The sequence below is a fragment of the Ahaetulla prasina genome, chromosome 14, assembly GCF_028640845.1.
Source record: "Ahaetulla prasina isolate Xishuangbanna chromosome 14, ASM2864084v1, whole genome shotgun sequence".
Lineage (NCBI taxonomy): Eukaryota > Metazoa > Chordata > Lepidosauria > Squamata > Colubridae > Ahaetulla > Ahaetulla prasina.
The window spans coordinates 23,695,630-23,719,794 of record NC_080552.1 but is presented as its reverse complement, the minus strand read 5'-3'; the positions used below and the strand labels follow the sequence as shown (position 1 = coordinate 23,719,794).

Here is a 24,165-nt window from a genome sequence, read left to right as displayed (position 1 = left end):
ATCCACCAATGTCTTTAAATCGTCATCTCTCCTACCCCAAATTAGTGTCTTCCAGATGTACTGGATTGCAAGGACCATAATTCTCAGACAGCTCGTTTTATCCCAGCCTCCCCTCTGCACGACCCTTCAGGATTGGAAGTCCATTGGGGGAGACCCATCAAAGGTTATGCATGCCAATGGCACAGAGATATTAATTTATTTATTTATTATTATTATTATTATTTTTATTGAAAAAGTTTTAGAACAACAATTAAATTTCCCCCCCTCCCCTACCTTCCCCCCTCCCTCCGTCAATAATTTATTTATTTTTTAAAGAACACCCATCAGCCTTCGCCGAAGGAGGGAACATCTCAGCTAGTGTTTGAAAAGTCACAACAGTCTGGGAATATATGAGCAATATGTGTTTAATTCTGACAAGACACTGAATTCTGACATGCCCCAGCTTTCTACGGCTGGGTGACCATCACGCTTCTGCCATACGGGGGACCTTATAGGATACAAAGGTACAAATGATAAATGACAGCCGTACAGAAAACAAAAAATTTGACACCACTTAACGAAAGTAGCCCGTTCGCAATGGTTTAGAAAGTAGTTCTAAAATGTTTCCCTACAGATTCTGCCGCAGAAACCAAGTCAGGCTAGATATTTAAGCCATACTCCATAAAAAAGAGGCGTCAGAAAATAGTTGGAGATGAAAGAAATAGGTGGCTGTGATCGCTTTCCTTGAACTAGGGAATTCTTTTTTTAAAAAAAAAACCTGATTCATAGAATTTTATCTTTTTAATCCCTTTTCTCTATTCACGTGTGCGTGGCCAGCCAACACCAACTCCTGTTTGCCCGTGTATGCCAACCCTCAACCGTTTGCCCATGTATGCCAACCATCTTTTCTCCTACTGAGAAACTCGGTACAAGACAGACAGACTTGGCTGAATAAAAACAGAGCACATAAAGGGGGGGAAATTAATTAATTTAACTGGAAAGCCTCTTTAGGAGCATTCTGAAGTCACTTTAAGGAAGGCAGGATAGGAAATGTGAAGGGACAGTTAATAATGTTAGTCTACGTTAATTGGAAGGAAAGCAACAGCAGAAAAGTGGCATGTTTAAGCTGTTTAAAACCTTTGGCTACATAAGGAGGGAAAAAATCACCAGACAACAACTTTCCTGTTGACTGCCAACAAAATACTTATTTAGCATCCTGTACCTGGGTTAGCTCCATAGAACGAGCTACTTTTTCCACCTGGACAAAATTAAATCAGCTTTTCAAAGCAGGAATTCTGCAGGGACTCTAAAGACCATGCTGGCCACACAAGGAACGAGCAGAAGCTCTTCCAGAAGACCTGGGTGGAGAAGGCCACTCTAGGGTGTTCATGGCTACTCAAGAGTGAAATGACCTGTTGTGAGGAATCAAACACAACAACTTGTGCAACAAGGTATAGGAAACAAAATGAGAAGTGGAGGCAGCTGGCCATTGGAAAGCAGCTACTTGTCTATATTAACCGCACAATGTCTGTCTGTCCCTTTGGTATCGTGGATTATCATACCTTCCCTCGAGGTCACCAGCAAAGGCCCCCTCTTGCCACTTTCAAGTCACTCAATAGCCTTTGAGAATCTTTTTTACCATGACCCCCGGCGGCAGAGTCTGCTCACCCAAAAGGGGCTTCCTGGAACGGATGTTTCTTCTAAAGAATAAATTATTAAAAGCCACCCAACAACTGTCCCTATTGCACACAGCCAGTCTCTAGCATCAAGAGACCTCATCCAGCTTTTGAGAACATCTGTATGTAAGCACACACACGTGTTGATGCGTGCTTTCTTGCAGTTGCCATTTCAAAAGGATTTTCAAATAGTTATTAACTACTTAAACCTGAGTATGTCTTAGTGGAAAAAACATGAACCAAAAGAATTAAAAGTTTACTTTTCGGAGAAGACTGTAAACAGAGCCAAGTAACACCATGGAGTGCATTCTTTAGTTAGAAGAGTTTAGTTAATTAAAAGTAACATTCATACAGCAATGTTTTGTTTTTTAAGTTGCTGAAAGTATTACAAGAGAGAAGTCATTTATTTTCCATGATCTTCAACCTCTCAAAGGCTTCCAGGAGGTTTTTTTTTTACACAAAGTGGAGAGATGTATTCATAAAAGGGGGAAACTGAAAGGCAACTGTAGTGTTTTCCTTTTTCAATGTCACCTTAGCCATATCCCTCTCAAAATTCACGTTACACGAGCTATTCCATTGTTTTTTCCAATACAAATATGTCTTTGTTCAAGAGCAGAATACTTGTCGATATTCCCTTTAAAATTCTCTTTAAGAAAACCAAGAGCTAAAATATTTATATATAAATAAGAAACATTAAATCAAAAAAAGAAGAGAATTGGAAAAGAAAGACGGTATCTTAATTTTTCCACTAAACCTGATAAATCTATCAAAACTATTGACTGTTAAATAAGAACATTATAAAAATTAGCAAGAGTGAAAACAGAACGCTCACCTGGCGAACTCAAATCCAAAAGGGCCCTATCCTTAAAAGTGCAAAAGTATACAAGGATTACTGCATAATAACAAAAGGTCACCCCCAAATCAGTTCCCAAGTCGCCCCAGTATTACCCCTATGCCTTTTTTAAAGCCTTGCGTTGCAAGTCAAATGAAAAGAGCAGGTGTAACTAATTTCCAAATGAAGTCACCATCAGAAAGCACAGAGCCAAACCCAGCCCTGAACAACCAAGGCAGCATGCCAGCCATTCAGACGGAAGTCGTGGGCAGTCCGTGTTAAGTTGTAGAAATTCAACACTGCATACAAAACAGCACACTTGCAGGGTTTCACAAAAACTTTGCAGGACTTCACAGAGCTTGCTTCGGTTCTCCTCCTGTGGACCAGCTCGCCCGGCCCTCCCCACCTGATTCTCAGCGGTGGGGGTGGGGGTGGACAAAAGGGAGGCACAGTTTTGCTCGACATTTTAGTGTGCAAGGATATACAGAACACAAAGGCCAGATTCCTCTTTTGCCAAGACTGGTAAGGACTATGGGTGAACCAAACAGTCTAGAAGAGCAGGTGGTTATGTGCAAACATGTTCACTAGCACTCTTGAGTCTCAAATGTGTTTTTACAAGCACAGGAGCTGGCTGGCTCAGGCCACGGCACTTTTGAGTGCGGCTTATGGTCTACAAAACAACACGGGGCTCTTTAAGATGGCAAAGTCTTCCTATTACCTTGAAATGATTAACAAAAAGGAAGGGGAGGGAGCAGAAACTGCCTTTGGTGACAAACACCGAACTGTTTCTGCAAGGCTGCCGAGAACCTAAACAAAAAGTACCATCTGCGGCAAAAGGGCACGTCTCGGCGAATGGCCGAGGGCACCAGGAGCTCCCACAGGCGGCTACAGCAGCCCGCTAGCCTAGCCACCCCCGTCTCCGGTGTTCGGGGTTCAGCCCAAGCCAACCTCGGATGTCCTGCCCGCCTTTCCCAGGGAAGCTTCACGCTCCAGGCTTCCTTTAGAGGAGGAAAGGGTTAGTGGCATTGGCCGGCTGAGAGACCGAGGGAGGCATCCCCGGGTGGTGGAGAGGCTGTGCCACAGACCCCATCACGCCCACACTCACTCCCGGGCCCATCCTGGTTAGAGAGGTCACAGGGCCCGCGGCAGGCAAGGGGGCCAGGGCCACAGGAGCCACAGAAGGAAGGGGCCCCGGCTCCGGCACAGCATTGAAAGACAGGCTGCCCCCAAGGATCGGGCTGGCCCGCATCTGATTGAGAGTGAGGGGTTGCGGCTGATTCACTTGGAAGGGGTTGACTGTGGCTGGAGAAGGAGAAGCCGACGATGACGACGAGGATCCTGGGAGCAGAGAAGAGGGGAGGAAAGAGTCAGTCTGACTGCCACGGTTTCCAGTCTGACAGCAAACAGTTACACAAGCACAAAGCTGCAACAAGGGCATCATTCAATGCAGGGACACCTTCAGTGCAAGGCACAGAGGTAGGGGGCCTACCGATGGGTCATGCAATGCCCATTGTCCAGGAATGACAGCATTGGGGTCTACAGAAGGAATCGGGGGGCGGAGGAAGGTCCGAAGCACCACAGAATTCAAATTCCACTGCTGGTAGCTAACCAGTAGCCCAATTCAGAGACTCTCGTCTAGACCAGGGGTCTCCAACCTTGACCACTTTAAGCCTGGAAGCTGAAGTCCACCAGGCTTAAAATGGCCAAGGTTGGAGACCCTGGTCTAGATGGAAATGAAACATGGCACCAAGGCCCTCTCACTGGCTAGAGTCACCCCCAACCTTTCCTCCCAGGCAATTCCCCCCAAACCTCCACTGAGCAGAGACTCTAGAGCACTGGGACCAGAGAAGTTGCTGAAGTGAGAAACTTCAGCAACTTCTAAAAGCTGGGGAATTCTGGGAGTCGAAGTCCGCACATCTTAACGTTGTTTAGGACGACAGTCTTAACCAGGCTTCAACTGACTGCCCAAGAAGCCACCTTGCGTTTCTGGGTCCTGGGTCCCTGCCATGCAAAACGTTTGTTTTCCTAAAACGCAGCTACCAATAGGCTCAGGGTGAAATCAGTTGCTGCACTGACTCAAATAACGTCACACAGACTGTCCACCTTCAAGGGAGCAATACTCATTATTGTGCCCATTTTCCATCTTTGGCAATTCCCCTCTCAAAAGAAACAAACAAGTGCAAACTCAGGGCGAAGACGTACCTGCAGCCAAGAAAGGGTTGAGGGATGGTGCTGGCTGGGGGGGCTTGGATACCAAGGAGTCCAGATTCACCAAAGCAGCATTGGAGCCCAAGAAAGACTCGGGGGTTTTCCGAGCAGCGCTCTGTTTACCGGAGGAGAAGCTGGCTGGCTGGCAGTCTGAGAAGTCAGGGCTGGTGGTGCCGCTGTTCTGGGCTGACAGAGCAGAACCTGAATTGCGGGAAAGGAAAATACGGCTCTTGAAAAAGTTCTGTCTCAAAAGGACACATTCCCTATTGTGCCAGGCATTTTCCTGGAAAATTAGGTGGTTGCTTTACTCATTCTGGCTTCTTCAAATCTGAAATCTGAGTCTGACTCAAACATCAAGAATGCTGACCTGTTATAAACGACTTTCTTTACCTAAATGTTCACAGGAGTGCAATTTTTTCTCTTCTTTTAATTTGGGGAAGGCTATCAAGATCTCTCAGCAGCATTTCCCTACCAGGTGTCCAAGCTCCCTTTTCAGCCCCCTGCTATGGTGTCCATTTCAAAGATACCTTGCTTGTTAGAAGTCCGAAGGGTGTCGAATTCGGAAAAGTCATCTTTAATCGTCCCGTTCAAATTGCTGAAGAGATCGAAAGATTTGCTACCTGCAATGCAAAACAAGAATATTGCCACCATAGCCAGGATTCTTCTCCACAATCCTAGAAAAATACTCTTTCCGCCAGCACCTCCCAATCTTCCAATCTGTTAACACTCTCTCTCTCTCTCTCTCTCTCTCTCTCTCTCTCTCTCTCTCCCTCCCTCCCTCCCTCCTTCCCTCTCTCATTAGTGGAGGACAAGACAACCAGCTTCACCCAGCTACAAAACTCCACCCCCGAATCTTGGCCACCCTGACTGGAGAGGCTGGGATCTGGGCCTTTCTGATGTTTGGCTGAGCCATCGGCTCTTGGCCCTTCAGGATGCCCTAATCCAGGAGTCTCCACCCTCAGCAACTTTAGCGCTTGTGGGCTTCAACTGCCAAGGCTTCAAGCTGGCCGAGGAATTCTGGGAACTGAAATCCTTGCAGTCTTAAAGTTGCCAAGTTTGAAGAGACCTGATCTAGTGGACAGTTACACTATGCTGCTGAGTAATTCTAGGAATTTAAGTCCACAAGCCTTAAAGTTGCCGAGATTGGAGACTCCTGCCCTAACCTACTTTGCTTCATCAGGACACCTCGGCTGTGTCCCTTCAGCCCACCCAAGCATTCAGGAGAGAATTCCCAGCATATGAGCGTCTCAGGCTCCAGACAGATTAAAGTGGATTTCTTTCAAGAAACAGACCAAGCTACCAAGTAGCCTTAAGAATGGAGGAACTGATAGGATTCCTGACACGGGAATGCCTGTGTCCTAGGAAAACTCCCTAAAATGAGAAACTCTTTTGTCCAGGGCACATCTGGAGAATAAAACAAAAGCTTTAAAATGTACAGAGCTTCTCCTTTGCTGAAGGGAGACAGTCATGATCTTTCACTTTTTTAAAAAAAAACATTCCCATCACTTGAGCCGGGCTGTTGTATTTCTAACCACGGCATCTGTATGAAGATAATTTTGCCCCACATCCAGCCACTTCTCACCCACACGCCAGAGAAGATGCCTCAGACCTAGCCAACGATAAAACAGGTTCCTCCAGAAGATACTTACCAGAAGCAGAAATTGGCTTGTTTACTGGTGCTGGTCCCCAGGGGTCTGCGGCTGTCTTTGTTGCCACAGACGATGGCTGGGAAGGAGCCCAAGGATCGGCACTCTTTGGGAGAGGCTGGGCAGCTGAGGAGGTCGCAGGGGTTCCCCACGGATCAACCGAGGTGGCTGGTTTGGCACCTGCAGGCAAAGGATGTACAAGCCCTGACGCTTCACAGCAAAGTCAGACCTCAATCTGACAGTCAACATGTGACTAACGAGAAGACAACTTCCATTTTGAGGGGCGTATCTATTTAAACTCTATTTAAACTAATCCTAACTCACCAACAGGACCAGATGCGAATAACATCCACACAACATTCAGAGCCCTAAGCCAAAATTTGTGGAGCATTTTTTCACAAGAGAAATCCTAAATTCAAAGAGGGCAAATCAATCTGCAGTTAAACAATGAGACATTAAGGACCCTTCTTGATCTTCACAAACACTTATGATCCACTTATCTGGACCTACTTGCTGCCTATCCATGCATATCACCATAACTCATTCATTATAGACTAGGTTCTAGCAGGATTTTTTTAATTATTATTTTTTAAACTTAAAAGATTGTTTCTTGATTGGCATAGCATGATTAAGTGACAAAATTAAAACAGCAAGTCACTGTTCATCCCATCTTCTCAGCGCCTTGATTTAAAAAAAGAGAACCCAAATTCAGAGGGTTGGTTGTGTTTTGGCGTATCTGTTTAAAGGAAGCCTGCTGAAAACACACTCACACACACACACAAAACTATTAAAAATGTTGATTCAGATTTACAAACAGGTGCAGGCTCCCAGTCACTATGTCCAGAAGTTAGGAAAGGCCGCAGAGCTTTCCAGAGAAAGCAGCTCATCTCTTCCCCGCTGCCTCCATTTCCTGCAAATTTATCAACAATTCCATGCAAGAAATGCTAATTGCCTGGGGCTGCCCTAAGTGGAAGCTTCCCAAACAAATTGCTCTTTCATGAATCGGATGACAAAAGCGGGCAGACGCAGCAATGGCAGCCCCGGAGGACAAGACCCTCTTCTGAGAAGGCGCTTACTGAATGCCACTGAAAACCCGGTCCAGCTAAGCAAGACTTAAAGGCCTCTGTTCTGCTTTGAGCCACCCTTTTCACCAGCATTCAGATACATAAATCTGATTCCTTCAGCACCGTCCGAGGGAGCCAAGGAGCTGGCAAGCTCAAACAAGGGCCTCTTATCAATGCATCGAATCAGTCAATGTTGGAAGCCCGCAAGGCGTCGCAGCTGCAAGCCTGTTTCCTTGAACCCGAGGACGAGGGATGGATGGCATCTCTCTAGGTTTAAGAATAAAATGTTTCCAAAAATCCTCACCTTCCCAAAGATACCAAACCACAACGGAAACCTTTCAGGGACTTGCACGGGCTGCCCCACCCTGTGGGAGAGGGCAGCAAAAGACCCCTTTGCCCGGCTCTTACCGAACGATTGCCATGGATCGGAGGGGGCAGTGCTGGCTGGAGGGCCCCCCCAAGGGTCGGCTTTCTTGACTGCAGCTGGGGGCTTCCACGTCTCTCCTTTGGGGGCAGAGGTGGCGGAAGAAGGCAGCACGTCCATGAGGTCCAGCAAAGCTGCGTGCTGCTGACAAAGGTTATTTTTAGCCGAGGACAAACATTTACCAGGGCCCACAAATCATCTTTTTCAAAAAGGGAAGACAGGAGCGCAACAAACAAAAGCAATGCACCATTTCACTCTTTCAGGTGCCCTCAGCTGATCATTTCGGCTTTTTATCCCAGTACGGGAGAGATGCCTTATGATAAACCCTCTTGTCTTCCATTCACGCATAGATACTCAAAGTCCCAATGCTGGCTCCGTCTCTAAGCTGTCCAGTGAGCTCTGAGAATTCTTTGCAAAGGAAACCGCCTACCTCCTTCTTTTTGGGAAATTTGACGGTATCTCTGCGACTTTCTTCCAATGCCATCTGTAACCTCAAATCATCGCCTCGGCGCAGGCGCTCTTCCTGCAGAGAGGGAGAGAGGGGAGAGGTTTAAAACAGGGTCCCACGACAGCTCAAGGAAAGCCACAAGTCGAGCTCAGGGACTCATCCGGGCCCTTCCCTTGGCATGACAGGGAAGGGCTTTGCTGACACTTTTTTCGTGCCGTTTTCCTGAATTTCCCGGTCTAGTCTACAGCCAACACTTCCAGCCAGATTGCAGAACAGGTAACAGCTTTGTTACCTCTTCATCTACAACTTTATAGGAGTCTCCAAACTTGTCAAGTTTAAGACTTGTGAATTTTGACTCCCAGAATTCTGGGAGTTGAAGTCCACAAGTCTTAAAGTTGACCAGTTTGAAGAGCCCTGATGTAGTGTGTACCAAAACCAAAGAAGCTAAATCGCGCATTTTCCACTCCTGCTTCATGTCATCTGCAGAGGCGTGGCTGCCTCGAAGATTCAGAATTTTCCATACTCATCAATGTAATGTTTAGAAGCCAGATTGAAAAACTGGCCCTGTTAAGACCTGACCGTGGACCTGAAAAGGTTTTGCTTCAGGATTTGACTGATAGTTCCAGAGTGTCCAACGGGGGTGATTCACATCCATTCACAAAAAGGCTGCAGCTTTCCTTTGATCATGCGTAACTCGTAACAGCTGTCATACGCTGCCACGGATCGTCAGCTCCTTGCTTAACCATGACAGCCAAGCTGGGAGGCAGTTTTCAGAAGTGATTTTCAGTTAATAGGGAAATTGGGGTGGCGCCGACGGGGCTCCCGCAGGGTTGCAGAACCTACCTCCTGCTAATCCAACCAACCAAACCTAGAAGGGGAGGGAGTAGAGAGTGGCAGTTCAACAGGTTCCTACCTGTGCTCTTCCCAGCCCTTTTCCTCGTTTCACCTTTCTGGGGTAGACAACAGATCAACCCAAAGTGTACCAGGTGATGCTGTCGCTCTGGGAGAAACGCACCTGTTCTGCCACTTCTCTGCTCATGGCCAAAGCCAGCTGCAGCTGGAGCTCCTCTTCCCCGCTGGTCTGAGGCCGGGCCTGCTCCAGTTCCGAAGACACTCTCGGTGATGTAGCTGCAGGGGGAAACAGGCACAACCTTGGCTCTCTCTGAGCAGCTCTGCTGCTGAAACCTGCTCTTCTCCACCTCGGCCCTCCTCCCAGGGACAGCTACACTCCCACAACCAAGGTGGTGAGCTTCCTCTCATCTCCCTCGTAATGGCAAGGGCCCCAGGCAGACAGATTAGGATTCAAAACAGCCATCCTTTCAGTAAAAAAACAGATAACCCAGAATTGTAAACTGCCAAAGAAGAGCCAGCTGAAGACTGATAAAAACTGAAATCCAGCTGAGGAAAATTAAAATAGGAGATTTACAGCCACAGAGGAGGGGATTGCAAAGATGGTTGTCCACTCGAACTTGGACTATCCCCAAAAGTCAGAGGATGGGCAGGCTGAGGTTTCCCAGTTAACCGGCTGCACAGCGAGAGCGATCCGAAAGTCAGGTCGGGGGCCAAGGGGGTCTGATTAGGCAAGAACCCGGAGGCCAGACTCCCTTGAAGGAAGACCCTGAACCGGCCTCACCCGAAACACAGGAACTCCTGTCCCTCTAATGCAGGCCTGAAGCCCCATATCAGGTGGCACTAACAGGTCACTGCCGCACGTGAGGCTCTTATGGCCGGGAATGGTTTGCTATGCTGACATGCACCCCACTGTAGGCCATTATTCCCTGGATAATGTACAGAAATTCCCAGGGTTCCCTCCCAGATATCTTCTGCAAGTAAAGCTAGAAGGGCAAACTAGACAATCCAAGGTCTCTACGGAAAGAAATATTGCTCCAGGGCTCCGATCTCCCTGGTATGTTGCTTCCTCTCCTAATAAGTACAGGACAGTAACAGGAAGCTTCCCAGGGCTGCTTCAGCCCAGGAAACGTTCGTTTCGCTGCAAAGTCAAACGAAGTGAAATGTTAATCCTTCCCTGGATCCAGACCAGGAAAACTTGACCGTGACCCTTCCATGCACACCGAGGAGAGCGAGCAAAACCCTCAGAATTCAGCTTGGTTGACCTGAGTAAATCTGGTTAGGATAGCTCACCTCCCTTCGTTTCCACATTCAGCGAACTGCAAATCATTTTTGAGGCACGCTTAAAATCACAGCAGAATTTCAGATGAAGATGCGCCGACTTCCCAGGGGGAAGCTTCCGTTAAATTTTATAAAACGGTGCCTGCAAATTGAAGCGACCTATTTCCCTCTTCCACTCCACATTTAAATCCCTAATGTCATTAGGAGGCCGTTAATGACAGCTCAATCACCATCCCGGCCAACCCTGCAATTTCTTAAATTTCCGAAGCATCCCAGCATTGCGGTGAAAGCCTCGTCTCCCAAACGACCCAGCCTTGTAACCCATGAAGGGACCCTTTGTTATCCTGCTACAAAGCGCCTGATCGTTAACTCAGATGTTTGCGCAAGATGGCACTGAGTAGATCCAATGTTGACACCCCAAGACCTGCTTTGCGGCTGCTTCCAGAAACCTTCGGATTCCCAAACTATAAGGAAGTCAAAAACGGAGGTCCGCTCTTTCACAAAATTCCCACAGGTCAACTCTGAGCCGCCCTTCAGGTCAGGTTCCCTGAGACTAGAAATGAACAACTTCCCAGAGGATATTTTAGCTGCCTGAGCCTTCTGGGGAGCCCCAGTGCTTCCCACTGTGTGTGTGTCTGAGAAACGTTGCCTAAAGTGGGGTGGGGGGAGATGGCGACCACACTTCTCACAGATTCACAGAAATTGAGGGAGCACCACGTTGCTCCCGGGTAACACCACTCCTGCGCAGTCTGCACTGGCTACCTGTGGTCTTTCGGGTGCGCTTCAAGGTTCTGGTTACCACCTTTAAAGCGCTCCATGGCTTAGGGCCCGGGTACTTACGGGACCGCCTGCTGTTACCTTATGCCTCCCACCGACCCGTACGCTCTCACAGAGAGGGCCTTCTCAGGGTGCCGTCCGCCAAGCAATGTCGGCTGGCGGCCCCAGGGGAAGGGCCTTCTCTGTTGGAGCTCCTACTCTCTGGAACGACCTTCCCCCCGGTTTGCGCCAAATATCTGACCTTCGGACCTTTCGTCGGGAATTAAAAACTCATTTATTCATTCTAGCGGGACTGGACTGATTTTTTAGATTTTTTAAATTTCTAAATTTTGAATTTTAAATTTTTAAATCTTCTGTAATTTTATATGGGGTATTTTAGGTTGGTCAATTTGACGGTCTTAATTCGGCCATTATGGAATAGGTATTTTAAATTGATTCTTAACTTTGTATATTTACTGTTTTTTATCTTGGCTGTACACCGCCCTGAGTCCTTCGGGAGAAGGGCGGTATAAAAGTTTAATAAATAAATAAATAAATAAATAAATAAATAAATAAATAAATAAATAAATAAATAAATAAATAAATTTAGAAAATTATTATTACTAGCCCAAGAATCTAGTAGTACAACCTTACAGCTGCAACACTTCTCAATCTTTAAAGATGCAACAAAATTCTCTACAAGAGAACAAAACTCAAAATTATAACTAATTGGGATGGAACACCTGCAGGAAGGGGAGGATGGGAGAACTATTTCCAATCCAACTTCAGGGCCGTCCTCCTGTTCCGGAGAACCTCCAAATGAGAACGTCCTTTACAGTGAAAGCACTGGCCAAGCAAGGCCCACACACCAGGTCCCTGTAGCTGGTTCAAAGACAGGACCCACATTTCTATTTATCCACCCAGAAATCAGAAGAGGCACGGAGCGTGGAAGAACCCCAAAGCCCACAACGTGCACTTACACCCGTGGTAGGAAGCTGGAGAACCTCCAGATTTGCCGTACTCTTGCTCGGAGTAGCTGGTGGACAGATTAGGCTGGCTGGACCCTCTGCCAAAGGAGATCTGATTGCTCCCCACTCCGGTGGCCACTTGAGCCATGCGTTCTTTGGTCTTTAAGGCCTGGGCCCTCTCCGTCTTGAGCCGCTCGTCGTCCTTCAGCAGGGACACCAACTGCTTGGACTTCTCGCGCACGTTGATGCCCTGGTCTTTCCCATCCCGGTCAATGTACTGGAAATCTTTCAAAGTCTGGATGGCAAAGATGTTCTCCTTGCACTGCTGGGCCACCCGCTCTGACCCGGTTTTGATCAGGTAATCCAACAGGGTTAAAGCCTTGTAAACATGCCTCCAGTTCTTGCCGTGGTCGTTCAGCCGCTTCCAGATCATGCTCATGATTTCTGAGAAGGCCACCACGTTGTAAGTCAGGTCTGCAATTTCGGTCATTAAGGAGCTGGAGGGACCCCAGGGGTCATTGGAAGTTGCTTCCCGGACTTTAATTTCGGCCTCCGAATAATTGTTCACAATGTTTTTCACTTGCCGCCTGATCGACGAAGTTGTCATTTTTATCTCCTGCTCCTCCGTCAACGCAGATTCCTCCCAAAAGTCCTCAGGGATTGGCCACCACGGCGTTTCCCCCTCTGCGAGTCCCTCGGACAGGAAGACGGAGCAAGAACACCCGACTTGGAGCAGTGTCTGATAAAGTCATTTCCTCTCCTCATCAAAGGTACGAAAGGAACTGGGGAGCTTGACCTAAAAAGGAGGGGAAATCCCATTAGTAACCATGGCAATGGCTTTCTTGCCTTTTGAAAGATGGTCCAATCCAACTCTGGCATCCCATCTGTCTGTTACATGACCTGCCTTCCTGACGTGACCGAAGGAACCCTCCATTTGCTCACAGGACCTGAGCTCGCCTCAACAGCACCTGGCTAACTAAATCACCTCCAGACACAGCAGCCAAGAAGCCCCATTTACAGCAATATCCTCGCAGCTAGGCAGCCACGTGCAAGCAGTAGCGTTTCAGGAGCTCTTGGTCAGGCATCCCAGACCCAGATAAAAACACTGTGAACAGCTCGGATTGCCAGATAAAAGGACCAGGAGGAGAACTGAACTATGGCTACGGACAAGATGGCGCCACCAGCTTGAAGCAACTTCTGTTGAAATCATTTCCTCTCCTCCCGGCAGGGCCATCTGTTGCTCTGCGTAACACACTCTGGCTAGCTCCCCAAATCACACACCCCACAGGGAAGTCACCCTAGGGCCGAGAGGTATATCAAGGGCAAGGGCACCAGCTGCTGGGGCAAGGGGTTTTCTACCCTCCTCCAATCCTCTTCTATCAAGACTGCAGGATGTCTGTCAAGCGGCTATCGGGCAAGGCAGAAAAGGTAAGATAGATCATTTGGTAAATATAGAAAGTACATGACAAATTGCTTTCATTAAAAGCAAAGCATTACATTAGCAGGGAATTAGCCTTCTTTAAAGAGGCCCTGGCGGATTATTACTTTACTGATGAATCGCCCTGGAAATGTGTAAACTCAGCAGAAACAGGGGCTCCGCAGGGCCCTGAAGTTGCAACTGCAGCACGAATCAAAATTAAACTTTATGCAGGCAGCTGCTTGGTGAAAATACCAGAATGCAAAGCCGTATCTGCAATTAGACCTCCTGATACAGCTGATGCAGCCACTGTGTCACACCTCAAAAACACTTTGCCTTTTCTGGCCTTCTGAGCAATGGGAGCATGTGACTCAGACGGAAGGCAGGCCTATGAGCAGTGAAGGGGGGGTGGGGGGGTGGGGGAAGCATCTGCAGATTAGAAGCTGAATTCTTCCCAAAACCACATTATGGCAAATGGTCCCTTCGCCCTTGGGAGCTTGTATTTAGTTCTGTCCTTGGCCAAAGCATTTTACAATCTCAGAAGCAGCTCTGGTGCTCACAATGGCCGTAACCCTCGTTCCTAACACAATCTAGGCTCCGTCATTAAAGGAGCAACTAACGCTTTCAGGTAGTTTTCTTTATAGAAGTGATCCACCACCGACTTCAGAAATTCTAACTTGTGGTTTCCAAATCCTAAGCGGGTCTTGTCATGCGTAACTTCCCAAAGTCACGACAGAGCTTAGAGCTCCCCAATTTTAGAGACAAGGCCTTTCTTTTCATTACGTAGGATACCATACTCAAAAATGAATATACGGAGAAGTAATAAATGTTTATAGTTTTTGGCAACATTCAAAACTCCAAAATGAAGAGCAGGAAATAGTGTTTTATCATAACTTCAATCCTGAGGGTTAACTCAAGTCACCCCAGGGATGTCCGACTGTAGGAATTTAGCACACACCCCCCTCCTAGAAGAATGAAATATTTTAGAAAATATTTAAAAGCAGAATATATTTCCCTGGATGAGAAATGGAGAAACATGTTTTAAAGTCAAAGCAACTTCCTGCCACCCCCACCTCACCTTTGTCAATGGGCCATTAAAGCCTCAGCCAAGCTCACTCATTTCCCCCCACATTTGTCAACCACCATCTGCATCATAATAGAACCCATCTAGAACAGAAACTCACCACATGGCAAGGCTCAGGCAAGCTTGAGGGACAACCTACAATGTTAGCTAAGACCCCCACCCCCTGGGAGTCTGACAGCCAATCAGGATATTCTTCTTGTGCCCCAGAAAGTCCAAAACTCAGAAAAAGCATAAAGCCAGGGAGCACACAGGATCTCAGCCCTTTTCTGTTCAGGAACTCAAGCCATGTGATCCTGACCACCATTAAACCATCTTTCCAAGCAGTCTCCATGTTTCCAGTGTCTTTGTCCCCACTTGGAACTGAACCCAGATGGAAATTTCTTCCAACACGACCTTGACAACTTTTAAGAGCTGCGAACTTCAACTTCAATGGCTGGCTGGGAAATTCTGGGATTTGAAGTATTAAAGAGACCAAGGTTAGACACCCGTCTGAGCTACTTACCCCCTTGTTAGAGCATAGGGCAAAAGGAGATTCATATCTTAATCCTCTGTGGATAAGGAAAGTAAATCACAATTTATTGATACTACAGCAAAGTTCTCAGTTTGCAGGATAATAAAAGGCATTTAGCTAGCCACAGGGTTGTTGTTGCTTTTTTAAAAAAAAACCAAATGAAAGCAACAGCCAGAAGAAGTTCCTGCATTCTTCTACCAAAAATGTAAAACATGCCAGAAATGTTTCTTATTCCAGGTCTAATACCACTTTGGAAGTGGGGGGAGAGGGGGAAGCACCGGATGGCCCATCTGTTGACTTGGAATTAAACCCCTCCAGATTTCAAAGAGAAGCCCGGGGACCCCCTGCAAGCTCTGGAATCCAACTATTTCCGGTGGCATGGCGGTACAAAAGGAGCAAGAGATGACACCCTCCCCCCCAATATCTCCTCCAGATACAGGAAGGAAGCTTCAACTCTCCCCCCTGCCCCCCCCCCCCGCCCGCCCTTCAGTTCTAAATGGCCTCTTTTTCATGACAGGTGAGGGGGTGAACAAAGAACTGGGCTTTCATTACACCCATTGCTCAAATCTTTCATGAGAGATTTGAGTTAGAAGCCACAAATCACCAGACACCAATACGACAAAGAGGCTGTGCATTTAAAAGTGGGGGGTGGGGTGGAGAGATCAAAAGATTTGTTTCCAGAGCTGAACAGGAAAATGAATCCCATCTTTCATTCTATCAGGTGCAAACATGCACGGCAGTCGGTTAACAGATGCAATCAAGCTGGGCATTGGGCATAAAACTCCATATGCAGAACACACACATCAGATCTTTCCTGCCTTAGTTTAAAAAAAAGGAAAAGTATTATCAACAGAACAGCAAGGAGTCCTGGAAGGGTCCCAGGAACTTTCTTGCCTTCCAACTATCTAAACATAAAGCTCTGCAGAAGAAAAAAAGAATCAAGCTAAGATTTAGGACGTAAAATGTATTTCAGGAAGGAAGAAGAGGGAATCCATGTCATTTCTCTAAATCGAGTTTGCTTCATACAAGGGTGACAATTGTTTCCATCTCCCGTTTCATCATTCAGGAAACAAGCTTAGCTGCTTAGGCAAACAGACCATGGTGACGGGGTCCACTTTTAAAAGTTAACTTTAATAGGATTGTTTCATTGATTTGTGTGCATTTCATTTTATTTTTTCTTCTTCTGCATTTCCCTCTAATCATTACAGGGCTTCCAGACTGAAAGCTTAAGCAAAAAATTGATGAATCTGATCCTAACGCTGAGATTGACTCTGCAACTTTACAGTTAGTTTGCAAAAGGGACTAAGATGCTTTCAGGAGAATTTTTCTCTGGAAAAGCTATGGGAAAACAGGGATTATTAGCCACGTTTATGTAGCTCAGATTCCTGAGGAACCTCATCTGCCCTACCAGCTCAGGAGTCTCCATCCCCCATCAGTGGACCTGCCTTTCTCCAACAGGAGGATTTCATCATTTTGCGTACTTCAAGGCGCGTTACACAATTGGGTGCTTTTGAAACAAAAGCCAGAAGAGATCCTGTTGACCCATCAGCAGAAATCCCTGAGAAGGGAGGAGGAGGAGGAGGAGGAGAACAGGAAATCTGATTCATGAGGAGCAACAAGTCAACCAAGTATTTCTGAGATTAAAACACACAAACACAAACACATTGCTATTTAAGGAATGGCGAGAGCAGAGAGCTGTAGATATGTGAAGAAGCCCTCAAACAATTCCAACCCTGAAATTATGCTAATATCTTCGCACTGCCCAATGCGGGCTTCCTCTTAAAAGTACAACAAAGAGTAAAGTAGATAAACACAAACATACTGTCTGGAGATTAATGGAGTTGCAATGCAACATAAGGCTGGGGAAGGTAGATTACAGGCATGCACAGAGAGAGAATAAAATCGAATTTCCACGCTGAGTTTTCTTGGGGTGCAGAGTAGGACCACATTGCTATGGAAACAGAAAAGAAAACCCACTTGATACTTCTCTTGATCTTACAAAGGGTAGGGCCACTGAGCAATTCAGGCACTGCTTTCCCATCAGGTTTGAGACCAAGTTTATGACAGATGGTATGTGCCACAGGAAAAGATTTCCCAAATGCTAAATTACAATTTGCTCATTTTAAAATAAGGCTTGCAAAATTCATATGCATTTTAAAATGTTTTTTTTTTAAATGAAAATGCCTTATTGGAAACACGCACAAAAGGATATTACCTAGGAATGGCATCTGAGGCAGCAGCCCTACGAGCACAAAGTGCAGCCAGAGGAATGGGAGCCCAACTGGAAGACACCTGAATTCCTGGGAGAGAGGCCTCAATCACCTGGGACTGATCCCTGCCCCATCCTCCAGGGTCAGCATGATGGAAAATAATCGCAGGTCACAACAGATGTTACTTCCATTCGTTTATTTGCAATGAAAAACGCAGCCCTGCCCTCTGGATCAAGAGAAAAGAATCCAAGCGGGCAAATGCATTTGGATCATCAGGGGATGCTGCCAAGGTCCTGATCCAGGATCCAAAGGCTGCTTAGGTCTGGACAGGGAAGAGGAGATTGGGGCTGAATCCTGCCAAGACTGGTGTGTGTGTGTGTGTGTGTGTGTGTGTGTGTGTGAGAGAGAGAGAGAGAGAGAGAGAGAGAGAGAGAGAGAGAGAGAGAGATTCTTCACTATTGGTCCAGAGAGGACAAGTGCTCAACCTGGGGGCTTTCCTGAACTCACAGCTCCTCTGTGAAGAACAAGTGGCAGCTGTTGGGAGTCTGTCACGGCCAGTTTGGTACTGGGACGCTTACACAATGACTGGACACCTTGCTGAAGGTATTTACAAAGCAGAGGTGTTAGCACTGAGTTTCATTCAAGCTGGTGTAGCCAAAAACCTGGGCTGAGCAGAAATTTGGAAGCTGCAGGCTTCACACTGAGGCTCTAAATTAAGGGTGTCCAACCTTGACAATTTTAAGACCTGTGGACTTCAGCTCCCAGAATTCCCCAGCCAGCCAGCCATTTCCCCAGGAGTTGAAGTCCACAAAGCTTAAAGTTGCCAAGATTGGACACCCTTGCCCTAAACAATCTGGACAATGCAAGCACAACATCCGTGTTACCAAACCTCCAGTCTCTTGCTCAACTATCTTGCATTAGGACATATTAAACTCTCCGCCTTACTGAAATAAAACAGGAAATGTTTGCAAAACATTCCGAAGTACCCGACCCAACTCTGCTTTTTGTCAAAGGGATTGTAGCTAACTGGCTAAAAAAGGGGCAACTTTGTTAAGTGCTATCTGTAGCATTATTGATTCAATTAAGGCTATAGTGTTCAAGTATTTAGGACACAAATGTTGCCAAGCGAGCAAGCAAACACAAACAAAACCACTTGGAATAGGATGCTTGACATAATTTTTTTTTTTACTTTTATCCCCTAAAATGCATAGTTCATGTAGCATAAAATATACTCAATTTAATCAACTTGTTGCTAGTTGCAAAGTCGTGTCTGACCCATCGCGACCCCATGGACGTTCCTCCAGTCCTTCCTGTCCTCTACCATCCTCTGGAGTCCATTTAAGCTCACGCCGACTGCTTCAGGGACTCCGTCCAGCCACCTCATTCCCTGTCATCCCGTTCTCCTTTTTAATTTAATTTAATGTAATCTAGTTAATTTTAATACTCTACCTGCCTGCAAACGAACCAAAGAGGCATAGGGGATAAAAATCAAGAGGTTGTATAATCAGGTGAACAGCAAAAATTTTGTTTGCTTGTTCTCTGCTTCATTTATGCAAGAACAGTTCATTCTTTAGTTGCAGATTCAGAGAGTTGACTATACCTCATAAATCACAATGGCCCAGAGAAGCTATTATTTACTCTTTCAATCTCAAAGATTGACTCAATAAGAGCAAAAGGATACCAGCCTTGTGAACCAGTGAACATCATTAAACAACTTTCAAAACACAACTTTAAAGAAGAAATTACAAGGAAGATCCAACACTGTATGCAATTTAACTCCACTTAAATCCCTTAAGTAAACTGGGAACTACTATCTGGGGAAGGTGGTGAATCTGTTTTTTGAACCTTGAGAGAAAGGAGTTAAAGTGTGTCTGTCAAAACGTGAAGAACCTCTTTAGAAGCAAACATTTTCCATTTCTCCTTTTCTTCATCGTAAGGAATGCAACAACTAGCCATGAAGGTTGCTCCAAAAGTCATAAAAATCTCCCCCAAGCACCTAGGGAAGCTACGGAAACTACAGGCCCTTTGAGCATGGGAATCTTCTGGCTACTAAAAACTGACTTTGAAAACAAATACTTTCCATCAGCCATTCATTTCAGTGAGGTTGGCTTAAAACAAATGAGTTAAAACCTGAAATTCAGGAGAAATGAGGAACTGGCCTAGAATTCTGTACTTTTCCACTGACACTCCTTCCATCTTCCCAAGGTCTCAAGCATGTAGGGATTAACAGGCGTGATGGATTGGGGGGGGGAGCAACGCCCCCAGGACCTCGTGCCGAAGGATAGCTGGAATTCTCTCTCCTCACAAATGGCCCTGCTTCCTGCAAGCACTTCACACTCTTCACTGGGGGATACTTGGGGAAAGCAGAGTGATCTGTTTTTACTGTAAACAATGCCTGCTTATCACCCAGATCCAACTTGGTAGCCACTTGGAGAGCAACAGGACGAAGAGATGACCTACATGGCAGGGCCTGTTTCATATCTTGGGAAGGGGCTTGTGCTTAGCTCTCACTCTCCCAGCTAGGAAGAGAATTGGCTTTGCAAGCCAATGTTCCTGTACTTTCTTAGTCCAGCTGCCATAAGCAATGGGCATTCTCAGATTTGGAGCATAACTTCTCAAACTGATCCATGGAGCAGATTCAGCAAACCAAGTTTTGCTAGCCCTTTTTGTGACCCCGATGGGCGTGTGGCTGAGCAAAGTCTTCGGTTCAGGGTAGCAAAGAACTGCAGCCAAGCTGCGTTTAGGGAAATGTGTGACTATTACTAATCTTCATCAGATCGATTTCCAAAGAACCCAAGAAAACAGTTTTATGATGCAGTAGAAACCCTGCATCTTATGCGAACACAATAGTAGGTTTCTATGTATGTTGGCCTCTGAGTTCACCTCCTAAAAAAAAACATCCTCTTACTATGTTCAACAAGAGAGGAACCAAAAATAACTGTGGCAAATAAGGAAGGGTTTTGCTTGATGGATTCACACCACAGCCCTGATGTCGCCCTGGGTAACCTATTTAAGTCGCTGAGAGGCAGCCTTTCCATGCCTTCCAGGGAAGCTCCAAACCGCCAGACTCACAAAGTGGATTACAACAGCTTTCCCATTTGTATCTGTATCACATTTATGCTGCAACAAATTAAAAATCAAAAACAAAAGTTAAAACGGCAAATAAAATAACAGCAAGTTAAAACGAAATTGACAGCAAGAACACAGGCCGCCTTATAGCCCTGTAAAGAAGTACTAGCTTCTCAGCCCTGTGACTAAGATCCAGACTTGATGTTCTGTTCTGCAGATGTGATACAGTATTAAGATCTACAGTTCATAGCAAACGTGGTCATTGGCCATATTGGCTAGGAACTAAATGTAACAGATAGCATGTACAGTCTCCCAATAAATATATATCACATGTGTTCCTTTACTCTAGAAAGCTGCAGACAAACCAAAATACTCATTATCTACAAGTCAAGACTTGAAAATTCATGTCATGTAGTTAGACTGGTTTATTTGATCCCTGGCAAATGGCACTATTCTTCCCCATGAAACTTACTTGCAAGACCTCTGTTACGATCAGAACAAATAGAAGGAATCTGAAGACATATTTCAAAATAAAATGATTGAAGAATGCTTATGTGGCAATTTACCTGCTCCAAGCTCAGTGGGGCTTAATTCTGAGTAGAAAGTCTGTTACTGGTAACAGACATATATACATACACACGCACACACATATATTCATATTGCAATTATGTGGCAATGTGTTTACCTTTCTCCAGTGATAAAATACAGCTAACCTGTATCGATGAAATGCCACAATGATTTTTTGTACTGTAGGCATTTTAACCTACCGTAGAAGCTGCTACACCTGCCACATAAAACAAATCACCGCCCATTTCCATTGCAACCACCCTGAATCCCCAAATATAATCAGGCTTTCCTATCCGCAGAAGTATTTTGCCACTCTCCGTGGGGCTGTTCAGGAGAGCTACATAAATTTAATCTCATGCTTGGCTGACCATGCCTCACCTATTTCAGTATAATTTACTCCCAGGTAGGCTTCCATGGATTCAATTTACAACTGAACACTTCTCAGTGATGTAGAGCCAGTTCATACATATTAAGAGTCCTTACTTCTGTGCACAAAAAGGGCACACACTCCTTTTCAATTGAGTTGTCCTAAGCCTCCGCGTTAGAGTCAGTCACTTGACTTTCTTTCTTTTTTTAAGGAAAAAAAAGGAGGGGAGGAGAATCAAGGAAACTCCAATCATAATCCTATTGCATAGATTTCACAAGCTCTGTACCAGCATGCCAGTCCAACTTACAACCAGCCTTCTTCAACACAACACCTCCAGAAATGAGATGCCAACAACTCGCAAAATTCCAGCACTATCAGTGGAAATTCTTAGCTAATCTCCAAAGGCTGAGCAGGGCCAGAAGAACCCAGTTAATATTTGGATGGGAGACCACAAGAAATATCAGAACTGCAGACTAGATTAGAAAGTAAAACAAAATAAATCCCAGAACAGGAGAACCTACATATCTAAGAAGAACGAAATCACTTGGAGTTGATTTTCTATTTTATTTGGTTCCAACACTCTTAAAAAGCACCAAGACAAGGAAGATTACTGTACCCAATGCATCTATACTCAGAACTGTCCTGGAAATTACCTCTTAATTGCAATCAGCCACTATTTCTTAATATTGGCATAAATGTAAACTCATTTTCTCAATTGCGCTGCTCTACAATAGGAAACAAACCAAATTTCATCACTGCAGGTCCTTATGTATTAAAATGTTAAACTCATATTTATATGACATTCAAATATCTCCCAAACTACACAGACTTCTAATAAAATATCTTAAAATTCAATAATTTGGTAGAGAACCCAGAATGTTTCCAAGGGCAGAACAAACGATTCAGAAAGAAATTATGATCTGCTGATGTGCACAATGCAACACAGAATAATAGAAAAATAGCTGGAAAATCACTGAACAGATCTCTCCTTTCTGACAATTTTTATTCCAATTGACAAGGCAGAAGGAGAAAATTTATTTTCCGGCTACTAACTGTTCTGGGATTGCTGGAACAACCCTGGATGACACAAAAGAAAGACCACATATCCAGACTTCACTGCCATGAATTAAAATAACTGCTGCTCTCATCCTAAATGAAAATAGCAAAAAAGGAGAAAATTCAAAGTGTTAGGATCTGACCTGCGTTACACATCCTTTCAGAATGACTCCTGAACACAAAATACAGTCCCGGTACACACACATTCCGATTTCACAAATTCCCAGCTCCCAAAGACTGCACCAGTGTCTGAAGTACCCGGCAAAAGCCCGTCTGCATTTCAAATCTGATACCGGATTTGGAGGAAAGAGAAGGCAGAGACTCTTAGGAATCTCGGTTGTGTCACCCACACCACACCTTAGGCCATTCTCCACCCTGTGAGTGTTTTTTCAGATAAAGACAAACATCTCCTAGACATGCAGAGCAGCTTCCATAACTCAGCCCCGACCCCTTGATTGTCACCGACACCTTCAGGATATTATTCAGCTCAAACACCAGCCTTCTTCCCTTTTGCACCCCACCCCCCAAATTCTTTCCTTGTGGGTCCATTTTAGGTAATTGCACAACTTTGGTCCCTTTTTCACACTGACCCTCCATCCACTTCCAAGTGCAAGAAGACACACCCACGAAAAAGCCACAACAATAACGGGGAATAATCTGGTCGCAGCTTTCCACCTAACCCTAATTCTGAGGAAAGTCCACAAGCTCCGCAGAGGGTTTGGCTTTGAATCAAAGGCACAAAAGCTGCTTTGAAACGCCTCGGCTGACGGGCTCCCGATTTCCTGGCTACCAAAAAATTAAAAATGAATTTAAGATGAAGTGTCCTCCCTCCCTCGCCAAAATCAGTAGAGGTCGATGCACCAGCCATGAATTGTTGGGGAAACGGCAAGGAAAGCAAAGAAAAAAAGGGGGGGGGGCGGTGTTACAGAAAAAAGGGGCGTTGGACCCCTCCTTTAGAACCCCACCATGCAAAACCATCCCAAAGGGGGGGGGCTTGTCTTTGTTGTGCAGGGAGCATCTTTTACCCGAAGGGGAAGGGGGGGAATCACAGGCTCTAGCCAAGGCAGGGTCGACCCCATGGGCCCCTCCTTTGGCTGCCACCCAGGAGGCTCACCCTGGACCCCCCCCAAGAAACACGGAATAAGACCCCCCCACCCATAAAAGCAAGCCCTCCCCCACGTGGTCCCCTTTCCTCCATGGGGCGCACCCCTCCTCCGCCCTCCTTCTCCCAACCCCCTGGGGCAGGCCAGGGTCGTGGGGTCCTTCAAACGGGGGTGCTGTGTCTCGGGAGCAGAGAGGGGAGCCAGAGACCCCCCGAGCGACCCTCCCCCGAAAGAGCCTCCGGGAAGCTCCTCAGGCCGCGCCGCCCCCTCCCCCGACCCCAGGGCCCCCCCGGCCGCCCTGCTCGCCCGGTCCCACCTGCTGCCGGCGGGCGTTGCTGGGCTCCGGGCTCCGGCGGGCGCCGCCGCCGCCTTCGACACTCGCCGCCCACACGCGCCATCCAACATGGCGGCCCCGCCGAGGGAGGGGGAGAGAGAGGAGGAGGGGGCGCGCTCCCGCCCGGCCGGCGTGCCCACGTGAGGGCGTGCACGCAGCCGGAGAGCCCCCCCCGCTCCTCCTGCGCAGGCGCCCTGGGCTGTCGAGGAGCCCGGGAGTCCGCGCATGCGCCTTCGCAGCCTGCTGACGAGCAGCCCCGGGGAGAGCGTGCGGGATCGGGGGGGGGCGGGGATGCCAAATGCCAGACAGGCTCCGT

The 24,165-nt window shown here is 46.5% G+C and overlaps 1 protein-coding gene across 2 annotated transcripts; it reads right to left on the bottom strand.

The window, feature by feature from the left end:
• Nucleotides 1-388: 388 nt before the first annotated feature.
• Nucleotides 389-23,945, bottom strand: EPN2 (epsin 2). Of its 2 annotated transcripts, none has more exons than XM_058157448.1 (9): nucleotides 23,832-23,945; nucleotides 12,144-12,927; nucleotides 9,293-9,405; nucleotides 8,260-8,352; nucleotides 7,814-7,970; nucleotides 6,345-6,521; nucleotides 5,223-5,315; nucleotides 4,690-4,896; nucleotides 389-3,825 (listed from the first exon to the last, which is right to left on the bottom strand). In XM_058157448.1, exons 2-9 carry the CDS (start codon nucleotides 12,736-12,738, stop codon nucleotides 3,488-3,490), a joined length of 1,773 nt encoding a protein of 590 aa, XP_058013431.1. In that variant the 5' UTR covers nucleotides 12,739-12,927; nucleotides 23,832-23,945; the 3' UTR covers nucleotides 389-3,487. The 2 variants fall into 2 exon arrangements, with proteins under 2 accessions (XP_058013431.1, XP_058013430.1); XM_058157447.1 differs by lacking the exon at nucleotides 23,832-23,945 and adding an exon at nucleotides 22,556-22,580.
• Between the last annotated feature and the right edge of the window lie 220 nt (nucleotides 23,946-24,165).

Bases quoted from the DNA above. Each gene is read 5' to 3' on its own strand.
- EPN2 (XM_058157448.1), bottom strand. From the start codon at position 12,738: ATGACAACTTCGTCGATCAGGCGGCAAGTGAAAAACATTGTGAACAAT. The intron at 8,353-9,292 runs GTGCGTTTCTCC...CCCTCTCTGCAG, and splicing joins GCAGAGAAGTGGCAGAACAG to GAAGAGCGCCTGCGCCGAGG. The intron at 5,316-6,344 runs GTAAGTATCTTC...TTTGCATTGCAG, and splicing joins CAAGCCAATTTCTGCTTCTG to GTAGCAAATCTTTCGATCTC.